This window comes from Anser anser (genome assembly GCF_964211835.1).
Source record: "Anser anser genome assembly, chromosome: 8".
Classification (NCBI taxonomy): domain Eukaryota; kingdom Metazoa; phylum Chordata; class Aves; order Anseriformes; family Anatidae; genus Anser; species Anser anser.
Genome location: NC_139728.1, coordinates 9,007,284 through 9,021,715, shown reverse-complemented (window position 1 = coordinate 9,021,715; position 14,432 = coordinate 9,007,284). Strand labels below are relative to the sequence as shown.

General features: G+C 48.3%; 2 protein-coding genes and 1 long non-coding RNA gene across 5 annotated transcripts in view; 1 reads left to right on the top strand and 2 right to left on the bottom strand.

The window, feature by feature from the left end:
• The window catches only part of LOC310903799 (uncharacterized protein), a gene marked incomplete at its 3' end in the record, with an annotated part of 144,054 nt that extends 143,034 nt beyond the window's left edge, over positions 1-1,020 (top strand). For all 3 annotated transcript variants that reach the window (XM_083847738.1, XM_083847737.1, XM_083847739.1), the window contains exon 5: positions 869-1,020. In XM_083847738.1, coding sequence (XP_083703864.1) covers positions 869-1,020 — 152 coding nt within the window. The remainder of the gene's footprint in view (positions 1-868) is intronic.
• A 7-nt stretch (positions 1,021-1,027) lies between these two features.
• On the bottom strand, positions 1,028-14,381 carry TADA1 (transcriptional adaptor 1). The gene is made up of 8 exons (XM_083847715.1): positions 14,225-14,381; positions 14,062-14,153; positions 13,522-13,587; positions 7,753-7,850; positions 4,649-4,858; positions 3,473-3,624; positions 2,371-2,533; positions 1,028-1,459 (listed from the first exon to the last, which is right to left on the bottom strand). Exons 1-8 carry the CDS (start codon positions 14,296-14,298, stop codon positions 1,307-1,309), a joined length of 1,008 nt encoding a protein of 335 aa, XP_083703841.1. The 5' UTR covers positions 14,299-14,381; the 3' UTR covers positions 1,028-1,306.
• Positions 10,445-13,515, bottom strand: LOC310903805. Its single transcript, XR_014587824.1, has 2 exons — positions 12,511-13,515; positions 10,445-10,960 (listed from the first exon to the last, which is right to left on the bottom strand). It is a non-coding gene; the product is annotated as an uncharacterized lncRNA (long non-coding RNA).
• Positions 14,382-14,432: the final 51 nt, after the last annotated feature.

Sequence of the window (14,432 nt, the reverse complement as noted above, 5' to 3'; positions counted from 1 at the left end):
ATGGCAACCCCGGCCCAACAAAAAGTCACATGGGTCATGAAAGAAAATTATAACAAGATATCTGAGAAGAAACATCAGGGGCAGGCACACTCCCCAGTTCTCAGGGTTGCAGTAAAGAAAAACTGCATAGGAAAAGGGAAAGATCACAGCTCTCCCATCCAAATACTTCCCAGAGGAAAGTAAGAACGGAGTGGAATCACAAGCTTCCTTTCATAATCTTCCAGAGGAAGCGGCTTCAATTCCACTGTCTGAATGGCACTACAGGGACAAAGAACCAAGTCATCCAAGGTACCTGTATAGCTGTGGTTGACAGGTAACAAATTAACTCGTAATGTGAAAATGCTTAACATGTCTTAATAAGCCTGTTCCTTTCAGCATCTGATGAGCACCCAGCTGACTTAGGAAGATGGTGATGCACCTGAAACACCGCAGGTGAATTTCCTCTTCTACATGCTGATCTGACCAGCTCCCCAGCAAAACTAAGAGTGAAATTACTGTCCCACCTCAGGATGATCATCCCTTGCTGGGATGGCTAAATCATTAGCTGTCCTGACAGAGAACACCCCTTGTCATAGGTCCAGGTCCAGACAACTCCTAGAACATCTGACACCACTACTCCAGGACAGGGATGGGACAAGGACTAGACTGACAGGAAAAGCATTACTCACAACCTTGGTTTTACTGCGTATTTGGTAACTGGTGAGATCCCCAAAACAAGCAGCATGCACCTTTCGTGTTTTGTGATGCAGAACAGTTCTAAGAGAGACTAGAGAAGCCCTTTCCCTTTTCGCCCTGTTTTTGCAGTTTCTAATCCGATGTTCCCCAATATAAGAGAGATAATGTCACCTTACACTATTCTCACCTTCAGTTCCCAACAGCCCGCCCTGTTTCCACTTGAATGGAAAGGATCCCACCAGCTGCAACATAAGTTGGACTAGGCTCCTGGAGACAGAGCTCAGAAGGGAAGGTGAGGAGACAGGTATGTCATGCTCCCAAATAACACACACGCACCTTCTTTAAAACCAACTCTTTTCACCTTCACATTTATTTTTCTTTATTAAAAGAACAGTCTTTGCAAACAAGTCTGTTGTTCCTCCTTTCCAATTCAGTGGGATTGCTGCAAGCACTCCATGGCACACGACTCTTGGGAAGCAGAGAAAGCGTACCACAACTCCGTAATATTTCCATAGGAAAAGCTGACTCATAACTTGCATCTTCCTCGAAATGCCGACACAGGTTTGTAAGAAGCATCCCAGTGTCAATCCAAGGAGCAGCACTGGAGCCACCTGCACTTGGCTCTGTGGCTCTAGCAGAGCAGAAGGCCTTCCTTTGCTGCCAGGCGCTGACGATGGATTTTATCCTGCTGCAGCTCCTCATGGTTTGGATGCCAGAGTTTCATGACAATTCTCTCAATGTTTAGGGCATAGACAGTGTGTGCAGGAATAACTTCTTTGTGTACCTAGAGGTAAGTTCAAAAATACGTTTCATGCTTTCATGCTCATTTCCCCATGGAGAACCTGTGTCTGCTACAGGATGAGCAGAGAGCCAGCCCTGCAGGGCAGGAACACAGGCTGTCACACAAGGAGAGCTCTAAGGTGCCAGCACTGGCACACCAGCCAGCACAGAACTACTGCCTGTCACACCACTTTGTAAGGAAATCATTATTTTGCTCCAAAACCATACAAAAAACATTTTGTCTGACCAAACACAGCACAAATGCTTGACTACAGCTCTTATAATGAACACTCTGCCTCCACAGCCTCGAGATAAAAATCTCCAGGCCTTTTCACAACAGCAGATATCAAGGAGGGACAGAGGGGGGGTGGAATTTCTCACAGCTAGCTTTAGACATTCTAATTAGCCTGAACTGCAAAAGAGAGAGGCCCACAGTCAGGCACCTCCAGAGGAAGATGCATCCAGCCTACCTTAGACACCTCCCCAGGGTCGGGGTGGTCACCGCAGCAGCCTGCGTGCCAGGACCCCAGTATTCCTCTAAGCACCCAGGCAGAAGATGAAGAGGAAAAAGGGACGCGCCAGACAAGTCATTCAGGGCACTACTATCAAAACCGCAGTCTAACTCAGTTCTGATACGATCGCTGCAGTCATGCTGCAGAGGAAGAGTCCTTATGTAGAGGCAGGGATTTCCTCATCAGCTCTCTCTGATCTAAGGGGGCAGAACAGGCCTGAGACCATGAGTTGACTGTTAGCTGCTCCCTACTAGCAGGAGCAAGATGAAGCCAAATAATTGTAAATTTAAGAGGGAAAGAAGGAAACAGACAGTAGGAGGATGAAATCAAATCCCTCTCCGTGCATGTAAACTAAATTTGAGTGGTAGGTGGTACACAGGACAGTGTAAGTTGAAGAGCTTACCTGTAACGCCTCAAAAAGGTCATACATGTTCACGGGAGGGAGGGATGCTGGCAAAGTGTCTCCAGAGCATGCCAGTAGTAGTGCTGCCTGCTGCTCAGCATCGTCAGGCGGGGGCTGTGGAGCTAGACTCTGACCAGCAGAAGGTGTCACAGAGGTTGGAGGGCTGTACAGAGAGCAGGCAGTAAAGCCTTTCAGTCAAGGAAACAGCACTAGCTCGGGAAGTAACACAGCAGGAGCTTGGCCCAGTGTTTGTTTTTTTGTACTTGTTGATATAGCCTTTGTGTATATGAAATTCTATCATCTGTAATTAAAATCTCTAAAATTCCAGTTTAATAAAAAACAATGGAAACTGATCCTCAGCATGCTTCAGACCTGCTTTATAACTAATTGTCATTTGGTAGCTTTTGTTATTCACAACCAAGAGTTTCCACCCAGCCTAAGACTTATGGCACCCAAAACATTAAACTGAAAGAGCAGAGCTGTAAGGCAGAGTTTGCATTTATAGTGCTATAACCAAATTTTAAAACACCCACGACCTCCTGTCAACTGCTAGAATCTTTGCCATAGACAAACAACTTATTGTACACATACACTGCCAGACACAGCGTAAGCTGTTTGACATTGACACTTTGGAAAACAAGATGTCTCCGTAGCTCTAGTGACTGGAAAGCCCTGCAAAGGAATCGTTAATGCATTTATGCATTTGGACACGGGTCCTCATCTACATCTCATTCTTATGGCACAACAGTGGTGCCCCAACAGGCTGGGCTCTTCTGCCCAGGGGCAATTGTCCTGAGAACTCACTCCTGTATCACTCACTACAAGCAATAATTAATAAGAATATTATTCAGAAGGCAAAGGGTCACCTCGACAAACCAGTAAGATGGGCACAGACAAGGAGGAGAGACCTAACACCGCCCTCAACTTTGCTGCTGAAAAATCCCCACATCCTTCCTCCCTGTTCAGCAGCACAGCCCTGCTACTTTCATTGTGCGTGAAAGCAGAACACCATTATTAACAGATTCCATTAAGTAAGAGAAACCAAGCAGAGTAACTTCACTAAATTACATTTGAAATTAACCATGTGCTGAGAGCTCCTTACCATTCAATTAAGTTGTTATAAGCAACAACACTGTTCTTCAGATATGGCTGAGGATTAACATTGCTTCCAAAGGCGTATTTGAAGTGGCCATCTCTCAGACGATAGGCTTTCCGCCGGGATATTACAGATGTCAGAATATCCTTAAGATGGTTCTACAATGAAAAAACGTTATGGTTACACATGCTGGTTTGTTCATCCTAGCAAGCTATGGCTATAAGAAGCACAACACCAAATGACAAGACAGCAGCAGCGCTGCTATGACCACAGGAATGTAAAGACACAAGGGGAATGAGATCTGGAACCTGGACAGGCTGCAGTATTTCTCTCAACCACCCGATAGAGCTGGACACAGAGAACATTGCACTGCGTGAGAGTACTGCATGTATTAAAGTACAGTTCACAGACTAACGTGATGTGCAGCTTCAAATGTCACAAGGAGGTTTCTTAAATGCTAGGGAATTCCCAGCCCCAATCCCTTTCACAACAAGTTAAGAGGTTTTATAAATCACGTTAAACATTTGCTTGTACTGAAATACCAGCTCTAAAACTAGAGTGAAAAGCCACTCACTTTTTCAAAATGTTGAAACATCTGGAAGATGCTGGAGCAGCAGTTCTCTGAAGAAACAAGCAGAAAACTGCTTCCAAATTTGACCTCACTCCCACATGGGAAACTCAAGTTGACCTCTAGATCATGACTTGAAGAAACCATCCACACAAAGCTCCAAGTAACAGCAGTATCACTTGGACCTGACCAAGAGATGTTGGGTAATGCACCACTGAAGGCCAAAAGCTTCACCTGCAGCTACTATCTGATTCTGCTACTTCCGTGCCAATTACTTGCATCTGTAACTTTACCCAGCTCTTTAAAATGGTGCCATTCTGTCACTGCTTTTACGCGATAGGAGCAGCATTTACCAAACCAGCTACTCAAGTGTACTAGCATTCTTCATACACAAGTACTTCGTAATTAACGCCTGCAGGCACAAACCCAAGGCTTTACATTTCTGATGCACAAACCCTGAAGCCCTCTACTTCTGATTTTACTCCTCCTGAAGCAACTGGGCAGTTGGAGAAGCAGGTTTCCTCCCTCCAGTGAGGGACACCACCCCATACTGCACACAGAGCCTTTTGCTGCTGGCAGAAGGGGAACACCACTGCTGTCCGGCCCCATCTCACCTCCACAGCAAAAACGACTGCTGTCACTGCCTCCTCTGTGACATTGTCTAGCCCATGCTCGTAAGCAGTTACGATCATCCTTCCTTCCAGCTGGCCACGTGTAGGAAGCATCATGGTATGGGAACACAGCTTCAAGTCGTCATCCTCCTGAGGATCTTTTGCTACAAATTGCTGGGCTCCTGACAGCGGGTTCTGAGGCTGGAACCGGTGCTGTGATGAACACAATATTACAGCATAAGTAGATACATATGTGGTCAGACCCTTTGGCTCATCTAGCCAAACATTACTTCTCCAACTGGAGAGCAAACACCTATAGAACATATTGCAGGAAGACAAAGTGATATCCCCACCTACCCGCAATACAATCTTCAAACTCTCAGTGATTTGGGACTGAAGAAATTTAAGCCAGTGTTGATATCCTTTTATTTAACAGTCCATGAGCTTGTTTCACAGCACCCTGATCCACCTATATTTCAGGTATCCACAACATCCCGCAGCAAGAAATTCTACAGCCTAACAAGCTGTGCCAAGAGTCGCCTACTCTGGTTTGCTCTGTACTTCCCACCTGCTACATTCATTTAGTTTTCCTGCAAGTCTCAAATGTGGTCACTGTCCCTTTTATCTCTTCACACTGCTCAGGCCAGTGATGATTTTACTGGACTTTCACATCTTTCAGTCACTTCCTTCTATGTTGAGGAGTTCTCAGCTACTTAGTCATTTCTTGTGCAGAAGCCTTTTGCTAGTAGCTAAAAATACACCCTTATCGTTTAGCAACTGTAGTTTCCTACCAAGACGAAAAACAGTTATCCTAAGCTTGGGTGATTCTTATATTTCTTTCAAGAATAAGAATTTAAATGCAACAGCTTAGCCAAATTTCAGGCCTGGATTTTGTATGCTGGTCCCCGCGTGCGCTTTCAGTACCCTAAGCAGAGCTGTGCTACTGAGCAGCCACTGTCTGAGTGGATTATGGCTATCTTTGAGAACTGAGTCAGTTATTTAGGGACAAAACATCACAGAACTTGAATCCATACCAGAAAGTAGTACTCTTCCCAGCCAATATGCATTCCAGCACAATTCCCTCGCTGTGCTTGTGCGTCTGAGTACTTGTGGTGGTGCCTGTGAAGTCTCAGACCCCAGGCAGACAGGGAAGAAGGGGACAGAAGCTACTGATCTTTGGACCCAGCCATATGCTTGGCCCAGCCCCGACATGCAAGGGAACTACACTACCCTGGCTCATCCATCATGTGCTCCCAGAACTCCTGTCTCTCCACCCTCCGAGAGGGATCTGGTGGCTCAGGAATAAACACTGCCATGAGGCATCATGACAAACGCATGCTTGACATATAAACAATGAATATACAGCAAAGTGGAGTTCTCACATCTTGGTTTCAGGCGAGGAAAGGGGGCCCGCTTTATTCAAAGGACAGTGTGGCATTTAACTCAAAGTGAAAAACCAATCCACCCACTAGTGATGTGAAAGCAGGTTTCCCTCACAGTAATTTGGAAGACTTAAGCTTTCATTACAGGAAAGCTGCATGCCTGGAAAAAAAAGCCTTCCAAGTGTAAGCAACTCTAAGAGGAATGTGGTTTGGGAGACCAGAAGCCAATTGGAACAAACTTGTGACCATTCCCATTGCTGTTGTTCTGCCCAGCAAGGACATGACAGTAAATACCGAGGCACTTCCATGTTCACGTGACTCAGGCACTCCACGAGCAAGACACAGACCTGTTAACCTAGACTTTATAGACTATTTACTATCAAACATTCCAGGAACACTTGTATAAATACACAGCAGAAACATGGGGTGTTCAAGCAAACCAAACTGCGAGACTTTCACTATACCACAACTTGCTTATCAAACTCTCCTCTGCTTGTTACTGAAAAGCTTCGATGAAGTTTTAAAACAGAGAGATAACACGGACTGCCATCACGATTCAGGTCATAGCTGTGAAAAATGCAAAAATATTTTAGCAGCATCTAAATATAACGAGCCTTCAGCTGGACTCGCAGCCCTTTGAAGCCCAAGTCTCTAAAGCACACAGTGCTGAGTACAGTGTCTAGAAGCGTGCTGTGCACCTCAGCTCAGCCAAGCAAGCTTCTCACACTTGTAAGAGGTTTTGTATGCCCACCTTTCTCCCCTAACCTCACCTACGTAGCTTTCTTGTCTTCTGCACTGGCTCTGGCATTCATCTAACCACAAGGAACGCCAGTCCAGCTGAGTAAGTCAGCAAGAAAAACCTGGGATTTTTTTTTGGTTGATTTGGGGTTTTTTGCTTGGTTAGTTTTCTGCCTTGTCAGAGAACTGACCTGGATCAATATGTGGTCAGACACTTGACTAAGCTGGCTCGGAGGCAGACGCTCTATCTTTAAATAAAATGTTAATGCCATTTCAACCGCCTGACCAAACCCACCCACGAGAGCAAGTGCCCCATCCTGACCCTCTTTCACACAAGACCCCCTCCACACTGAGCTGGCAGCACGGAACAGGCATGTGACAGCACCAGATCCAGAGAGCCTTCGCTGCAAAACAAACTAGATCTTGTGCGTTCGTCTGTCACCTACCAGAACACGGCATCTGTTTCAGAATTGAAAATTCCTTGTGATTACACACTCTAAAAACATTCTGCCAAAGGAACATCACCTAACCATTCAGACTGCAAAGAGCCCCGTGGAGGGGGATTAGACAACCAGGGAAGCCTGCCCTAGAATAAATATGAAGTCACATTTGCTTCAGTTTAGCGGATGTGTGAAGTGAACATGATATTACAGAAAAGGGGAAAGATGAACACACATGAAAGACATGGCCAAGTGTTAGTGCAGTGACCACAGAGCTAGTCACTCTGCTGGTTTTTGAAATACAAGCTTGTGCAGCTTTGACATTTAGGTGCTCTCCGAGGTCTAACAAAGTCAGGTCACACTGTACCCTTTTTTCTGAGAGGCTTCCACAGGAGAGGCAGCAGCTACTAACTGCCAGCTCCTGCAGCACAGATCACGTGCGACGTGCTTCCATCATCCTGAGTCGTAACAAAAACTACACACTGTGCAGAGCAGCTCACCCGACAGCATTTCAGACAGCCGAGGCCATTTGAGCACTGACACTTACATCAAACTTTTGTCGAACTGAAGAAATCTTTTTCTTTCCTTTGGGTTTTCCAGGTTTAGTTGCAGAGCCACCTGGCCACGGCAGAGATCCAGCACCTTCTACAAAATGAAAAAAAAATCTTGACAGGCATCACTGCTTTAGAGCCAGAGTAATGCTGCCCATGCAGAAAAGCCTTAACATTTGGCCCCCAGCTAAGCCTCAACTCAAGTCCAACAGCCACGAGCCAGAGGAAGTAATTTTTGTGAGGTTTCTTTTGGCAAGCCCCCCCTTCCTTCAGCAGCCCCTTTTCAGACCCACTCACTGAAGCTCTGGGCTGTATCCCTCACATCCCCACCCCTGGCTGCACCTCAACAGATAACCCACAGCCACGACCCAAAGTCAGGAGTGCGTTGGGAAGAATACTGGTGGCAGCCTTTCCTTCATCAGCCCCTTGCCAGCCTGACTTGCTCACGACCTGTTACTTACAGCAGAAATTCCTGGCCACACACCACAAAAACCAACAGTGGAAGGAGAGATGAGCGCAGGCTCCAAGAAAAGCCACGCTGCAGGAACAAGCCGTTAGCTCCACCAGGAAGGTGGCACGGGCCGGCCCGGAGGGGCACGCACCCCGCTGCCAGCTCTGGTCACAAGCTGGATGCTTCTGGTCACCACCTGACCCCCTGCACTTGCCTTTACAGTTTTTCTCAACTTCAGCAAGCTTTGCCTCAGACACTAGTTAGATGTTGAGGTCGGTTGTTCGCCTTACACTGAAGGGGAAAGGAGAGGGTGAAAGAACTGCAAAGGCCAGGAACCAGTGACACCCACGTGAACGGTGAGCTGGGGACTGCCTGCACCAGCAAGCAGCTGCAGACAGAGCGAGCAGCACCCTGCCTAACTAAGCTGGGCTCAGAAGGCCCCCGGGTGCTGTTGGACAGCTGAAGCACATCCTGATCATCAGGCAGCTCGTGGAAGGACAGCCCGGCTGCTCTCCCACCGCCAGGTTCACAGCACCCATGCACAGCTCCTCAGTACGCAGCGGCTCAGGACAGCGCCGTGCCAGGTGCCTACGCGCTCGCTGAGAGCGAACGAGGAGCATCTCCTGCAGCCTCGGGTCTGGACAGCCCCCTTGTGGCTACACAGGCAGCCTCTGCTTCATGTCACCAGCGTTCTCCTGGGTTCGGCACAGAGGAACAGCACCTTTTTTATTTGCTGTTATGAGGAATTCGTAAACACAATTACACTCCAGGGCTGTTTATGGGGAACGAGGCTAGCGGCAAGTCCTTGGTCACGCGTCGCTTCACACACATCACCCCACAAGTTTCTGACAAAGGGCTTTAAGGATCAGGCTAAACCAGAGGAATCAGATGAAGTTTATGAACGGTTTTAACCGTTAAAGAGAGGTTAGAAGCAACCTATGCATAGAGGTGGCATATTCTATTAAAAAAGGTTACTACAAAGTTTCCCTACAGCCTATTAGTGAGCTGAAAACCAACAGCCTACAACAAAACCTGCTGCCAAAACACAACAGCCAGGTACAGGGAAGGGCAATAAGTAGGCACTCTCCAGAAATCAAAGCTAGTGTCACTGTTCATCGCTATAACTTTGCGCTAGAGATCCTAACGAGGGGATGTGAGAAAACACCATGGACAAGCCTGTCAAGGATCTCTCTTGCCTTTCACAGAAGTCTCAGGACTTACATTTTAGGACCGACCAAAGATAACGCTTCTGCTCTCACGAGATGTTCTGCTCTTTAGAGACAAGTCATTTTTTTCCCCTCCTACTCCTCTCATCCATAAGCAGAGCAGACCTCTTGGGTAGGAAGGGAGGGCTGGGTGTGTTAAGGACAGACATTTTAAAGCTTTCAACAAAAAACATGTCTCTACTTTGTGAGGTTACCCCACCCTGCAGCCCTTCCTCCTTGCCAGGAGCCTCCTACAGCACTTTTGCAGCCTCACATACCAAAGCGTCCTCAGCTAACTAGGCAACTGGAGGGCAGAGGGAGAGACAAAAGTAGCAAATAACCTTTTGTCTGACAATTTATTACACATGAATAGGTTACAGCAGAGGCCAAACTTTTAAAATGCCTTTTTTTTTTTTTTTAAGAACTAGTAAGTTTTAAACTAAACAGCTACTGAATTTAGTCTCTGACAGTAGGCCTGGAAGATGCAACTTAACAGAATCACAGCCTGTAACAAAAGCCTGGCCAGACTTAGAACAAAAAGGTGAAATACCGTTACCTATCCCCCATTATACATGTCTAGGGCAGAATCTTCTTTTGTCTCCTTTGCTAGGTTTTCATATTAACAAGCCTAACTAGCACTAAATGAAGACAGCAAAAATTCCCTCCAGTATTCTAAGAAACCCAGTATACGCTTTCCTGGCCACAAATGACAAGGCTGGGTTGGCTCAGGCATGAAATTTCAGAGGTGTTAGCATTTTTTTTTTTATTTATTTAATCTCGATAGCAGGAAAATTAATGTTAACAAGCCATGCCAACAACTGCTGATAAGCCTTCAAAGATAAGGAACAGATAAGAATGTTTTTCTACAATCTGCCTCGTCTCGGCACCCAGAGCACCAGACAGTGGAGGCAGATCATGTCAGGTTTTCTTGACGTGCTGCACCAGCACAGGAAGAAAGGACAAAGACAAAGCCACGACAGAGAAGAGCAGTCAGAAAATGTGTTCCTCATTTCTCACCCCCCATTCATTTGATTTTATTTTTTTTAATCTTCTTGAGAGGTCAGGGACTGGGCCAAGTGCCAAGTAAGTCCCCGTGGTTACAGTTCACACTCCCGGTTTCTTCCTTCTCCTCCCTTTTCAGCTCTCTGGAACATGAGCAAGCCGAACCTATCCCTCAGGAGCGGCAGCCCTTCAAGCAAAGCCTGGGGGCAACCTTGGTATAATGAAAGGCTCCTGCTACCCTGGCAAGAGGTCTAATTCTCTGACCCATCCTTGTTGGCTCAAGACCGCTATGAAATAAATTAAATCCTTACATCACTAACTCAAGTGCTTGCAACCGTCTGTGCTTTACTCGGTTAACGTTTAGCAAAGAAATGAGGTAACAGTTCGAGTGAGATTAACTCCAGAGCCCTGCTAACTTACTGCTTGTGTTCACCCAGCAAACAAGGCAGGCTTAGCGAGCACGTCCACGTGAGGTTAGGAAAGGCTTTAAACTGGGTTTCCTCGACAGAATTTCTTTGGGGAAGACAGACATTCAGAAAAGCACTTCTGAAAAGAAAACGAAGACAAAGCAGTCTCCCACACCACTTCGGCTGGCACTGCCGACCTCAAACCAACCTAGAGGTGCTTTCTGGTGGCTTAGAGAGCGTGTTTCTGGGACTTCCCTCTCCCTCTCCAGGTACATTCCCAGCTCTGTTACAGCTGGGTGCCACCCAAGCATTTAAGGGTATCTTCCCCAAGGGTGCTGCTGGATGAAACACCCCCACCCGTTTTTAGAAAGGCCAACAAGTCAGCCTTAGGATCCTGCTGCATCCTCAGGGGGAGCTGAGCAGGAATGAAAGGAACTGGTCATGCTTCACATCCAAACAGCCGTGAACCTTGCTCCCACTCCAAGTCCCAAACATCCGCAGGTTGCTGAAGTGGGACTTGAAGTTTGCACAACCAATAGCCTAACCAGGTGGAAGCGGAAAGCGTTCCCACCAGGGGTTACGGTCACCCAGTGTTCACCCAGCCCAGGTGGAACCGCTAATAAGAGAAGGCAAAACTTGGATCAGGTGTGCTCGTTTGCATGGCTCAACTTGTTTCTCTCCTTCAAAACACCTCCTGCAAGGTTTCCCATTCCAAACACCACAGTCACATACGCTTGTAACCCTAGCCATGTGATCTATATTTTTAAACACAAGATAGCATTTTAAAGATGTTTATTTCCCCTGTCCCTCCCACATGAAGGTGGAAAGTACACTTGCTTGAGAAGTACTTGTTTCCATAAATCGTGAAGTAAACACCTTGTACCAAGAGACAGCATTGGAGATAAGAACCCGTCACCTTTCCATTCTTAGACAGAAAAACCATCAGGTGTCAGACTGGCAGCTAGGGAGAGAAAAGTAAATCTAGGTGCAACATCTAGCGTTCTGTTTGCGCTGCACCTCCCTGGGTTTGCAGGTACGGCTCACCACACGCAGCAGGCTGGCCAACAAAACGCTTGTGTGACACATCTACCGGTCGCCCAGGCTGAGGCGTCTCAGCACAGCTCAGCTCCAAAGTTCTTGGAAGACTCTGCATTGACCTCAGTTGAGCAAAACAAACCCTACGTCCTACCTTGGGACGTAGCGTTACCTGCAGGGTGCCGAGACATGCTTTTAAGAGCACACATGGTCAGTTTTTCAAGCCAACCTATGCAGGTCCGTGGACTCCACAGGGACAAGAGGAAAAGTCCCTGCAGGGACTTGACATTAAAAAATATTAAGGTAGGAAGCAATAACGAGCATAAAGAAGGTGCCTGCAGAGGATGAGCCCCAGCACAAAGCAGCAAGATGCTTGTAACATGTTCCTGAACAGCTTGGAGAAGACAGGTAACAAGTCTGAGCTCTTCAAGTCTGTAAAGACCAGCTGCAGAAGAGCTGCACAGGACTACGTGACTAGATAAAGCAACAGAGTTCAGTCAGGCACAGAGGTGCACGAAGGAACAAACATCAGCCCAGCGCTCAGGAAAAGCCAACCAAGCACCAGCCAGAGCCAGCACTGCTCCACCCTCACACCAAGCTGAAGTGTTCCTGACCCGTAAATAGGGTCAGCAGTTCTCGCTGCCCCGTCCCCACCTAGTTTTGACTCTGTACTTCAGGTGATTCGCACAGGGGAAGCGTGTTCTCATCCCTTATTTTACAACCCCGCTGCAAGCACTAAGGCCAAAGCAAGGAGCAGCACGACTCAGACACATCTCACAAATTCCACAAGTGCAGACAGCCAGAAGGGATGAGCCTGGGCCTCAGGAAAAGGTGCTGAGAACTCAAGAGGAAACAAGGCAAGGCTTGTTTCTTTCCATCATGGGTAGTTGGAGGACAGTGGCATTTTATTAGCCTAGCTGGTGTAGCTGAGGACCAGCTGTGACAAAAAGCTGTGAATTTTGTATTTTTTATCCTTCTCAGATCTCAGCTCACCACAGTTGCTACAAGCTCCTTCCCTTACCACACAGCAGTTTCACATCTTAAATTGCAGCTCAATTGTCCTTCCTATCAGATCTCTAGATAGAGAGCTCTTTTGAAGATCTGAAGAATTAGCTTGTTGCCCTGACAACAGCCACTCTAAGTGCTTACAGAGCTAAAAAGTTAAACAGCACAGCTGCAGAGATTGCATTAATTGACCACAGCTCAATTAAGACACTGCTATAAGCATTCACAGTAAGCATTTTTCTGTCAGACCTGTCCTTGATTTCAGGACCAGGAAAATCCAGCTCCCTGAGATACTGACCCCAAGAGGGAGGGGAACAGAGCGGGCACCACCGAGCTCAGACGACACAGGAAGCAAAGCAGATCAAAGACAGCGCAGCACTCACGGCCTGACACACACCCAGTCGAGAAATCAAACCACCTGACCACAAACAGCAAGCCAGGCCATCAGCCAGCACATTAAGGTTGTTTTGTTTTTTAATAAAAGTGTCTCTACTGAAATCCAGATCGCTACCTGGCTACCTTTTTGCCTCTGTGGCAAAAGAAACACAAATATTAAGGCTCAGAAAACCGAAGCACCTTGCCCAAAACCCAAAAGCTACCAAACCCACATGCCAAAGCTTGGCTGTCCGATTACCTCTAACAAACCTCCACGGGACTCACCTGGTGCAGAAACCAAGATTTGGCATCGGGTGAGAATAGCCAGGAGGAAATCATTGTGTGAGTGGACTGCGTAAAGACAGACAGGTCGTTAGAAATGCATCTGTGCCCAAGGCACCCACCTGAAGCAGTTTCAGGGCAGCTCTCCGTCTCCTCACTGCCTTGCCTTCCCCACGCGCTCGGCTACAAAGCCACAACTTCCAGTTCACGGTTTTTGAGGGCTCCCCCCGCGCTGCCCCAGAAGCTGCTGCCACCGCCCCAGCGGCCGGAGCGCTGCGTGGCGCGGGAACACGCCGGGGCGCCCCGCAGGGCACCGCACGCAGAGCACGAAGGCAGGCGCCGTGCGCAGCTGGGAGCGCTCAGCCGGGGGGAGGACGGGCGGCCGCCCTCCCTCCCGTGGGGGCGTCTGGCAGCGGGGCTTCTGGTTTCACTTCACAAATATATAAAAAAAAAAAAGGAGAAACAAGCGGGCCAGGGCCGGGAGGGGGTAAAATTGTTACTGGAAGGCCGAGTGACGGGGGTGACGAGGGCGCCTTCCCTCACCGTTGTCCTGCGTGAGCAGCCGCCGGGCCTCCAGGTCGAACTCCTCCTTGCTGATCTTCTGCTTGAACCACAGCTTCAGGTTGGCCCAGTACCTGCGGGCACAGCGCGACGGGGGGTTAAGGGGCGGACAGGGGGGGCTGGGGGGGCCCGGCGCCGCACTCACTGCTTCACGTTCTCGCCCAGCGCCTCGCTCAGGCTCTTCTTGGCCGCCTCCAGCTCGCTCACGAACGTCGCCATCGCCGCTCGCCTCAGGGCCCCGCCGCCGTCGCGAAAGGCCGCGAGGTGCCGCAAAGCGCCGCCGCCGCCCGCCCCGCCCCGCCCCGCCCCGCCCCGCCCCGCCCCGGCCCGGTGCGTGAGGAGCGGGGGCGAGG

What these genes read in the sequence shown, in the direction of transcription:
- TADA1 (XM_083847715.1), bottom strand. Translation starts at nt 14,298, where the DNA reads ATGGCGACGTTCGTGAGCGAGCTGGAGGCGGCCAAGAAGAGCCTGAGC. An exon ending in AATCTTGGTTTCTGCACCAG is followed by an intron (nt 7,851 to 13,521) that starts GTGAGTCCCGTG and finishes TTCATTTTGTAG; the next exon opens with AAGGTGCTGGATCTCTGCCG. An exon ending in CAGTTCGACAAAAGTTTGAT is followed by an intron (nt 4,859 to 7,752) that starts GTAAGTGTCAGT and finishes TGTTCATCACAG; the next exon opens with CACCGGTTCCAGCCTCAGAA.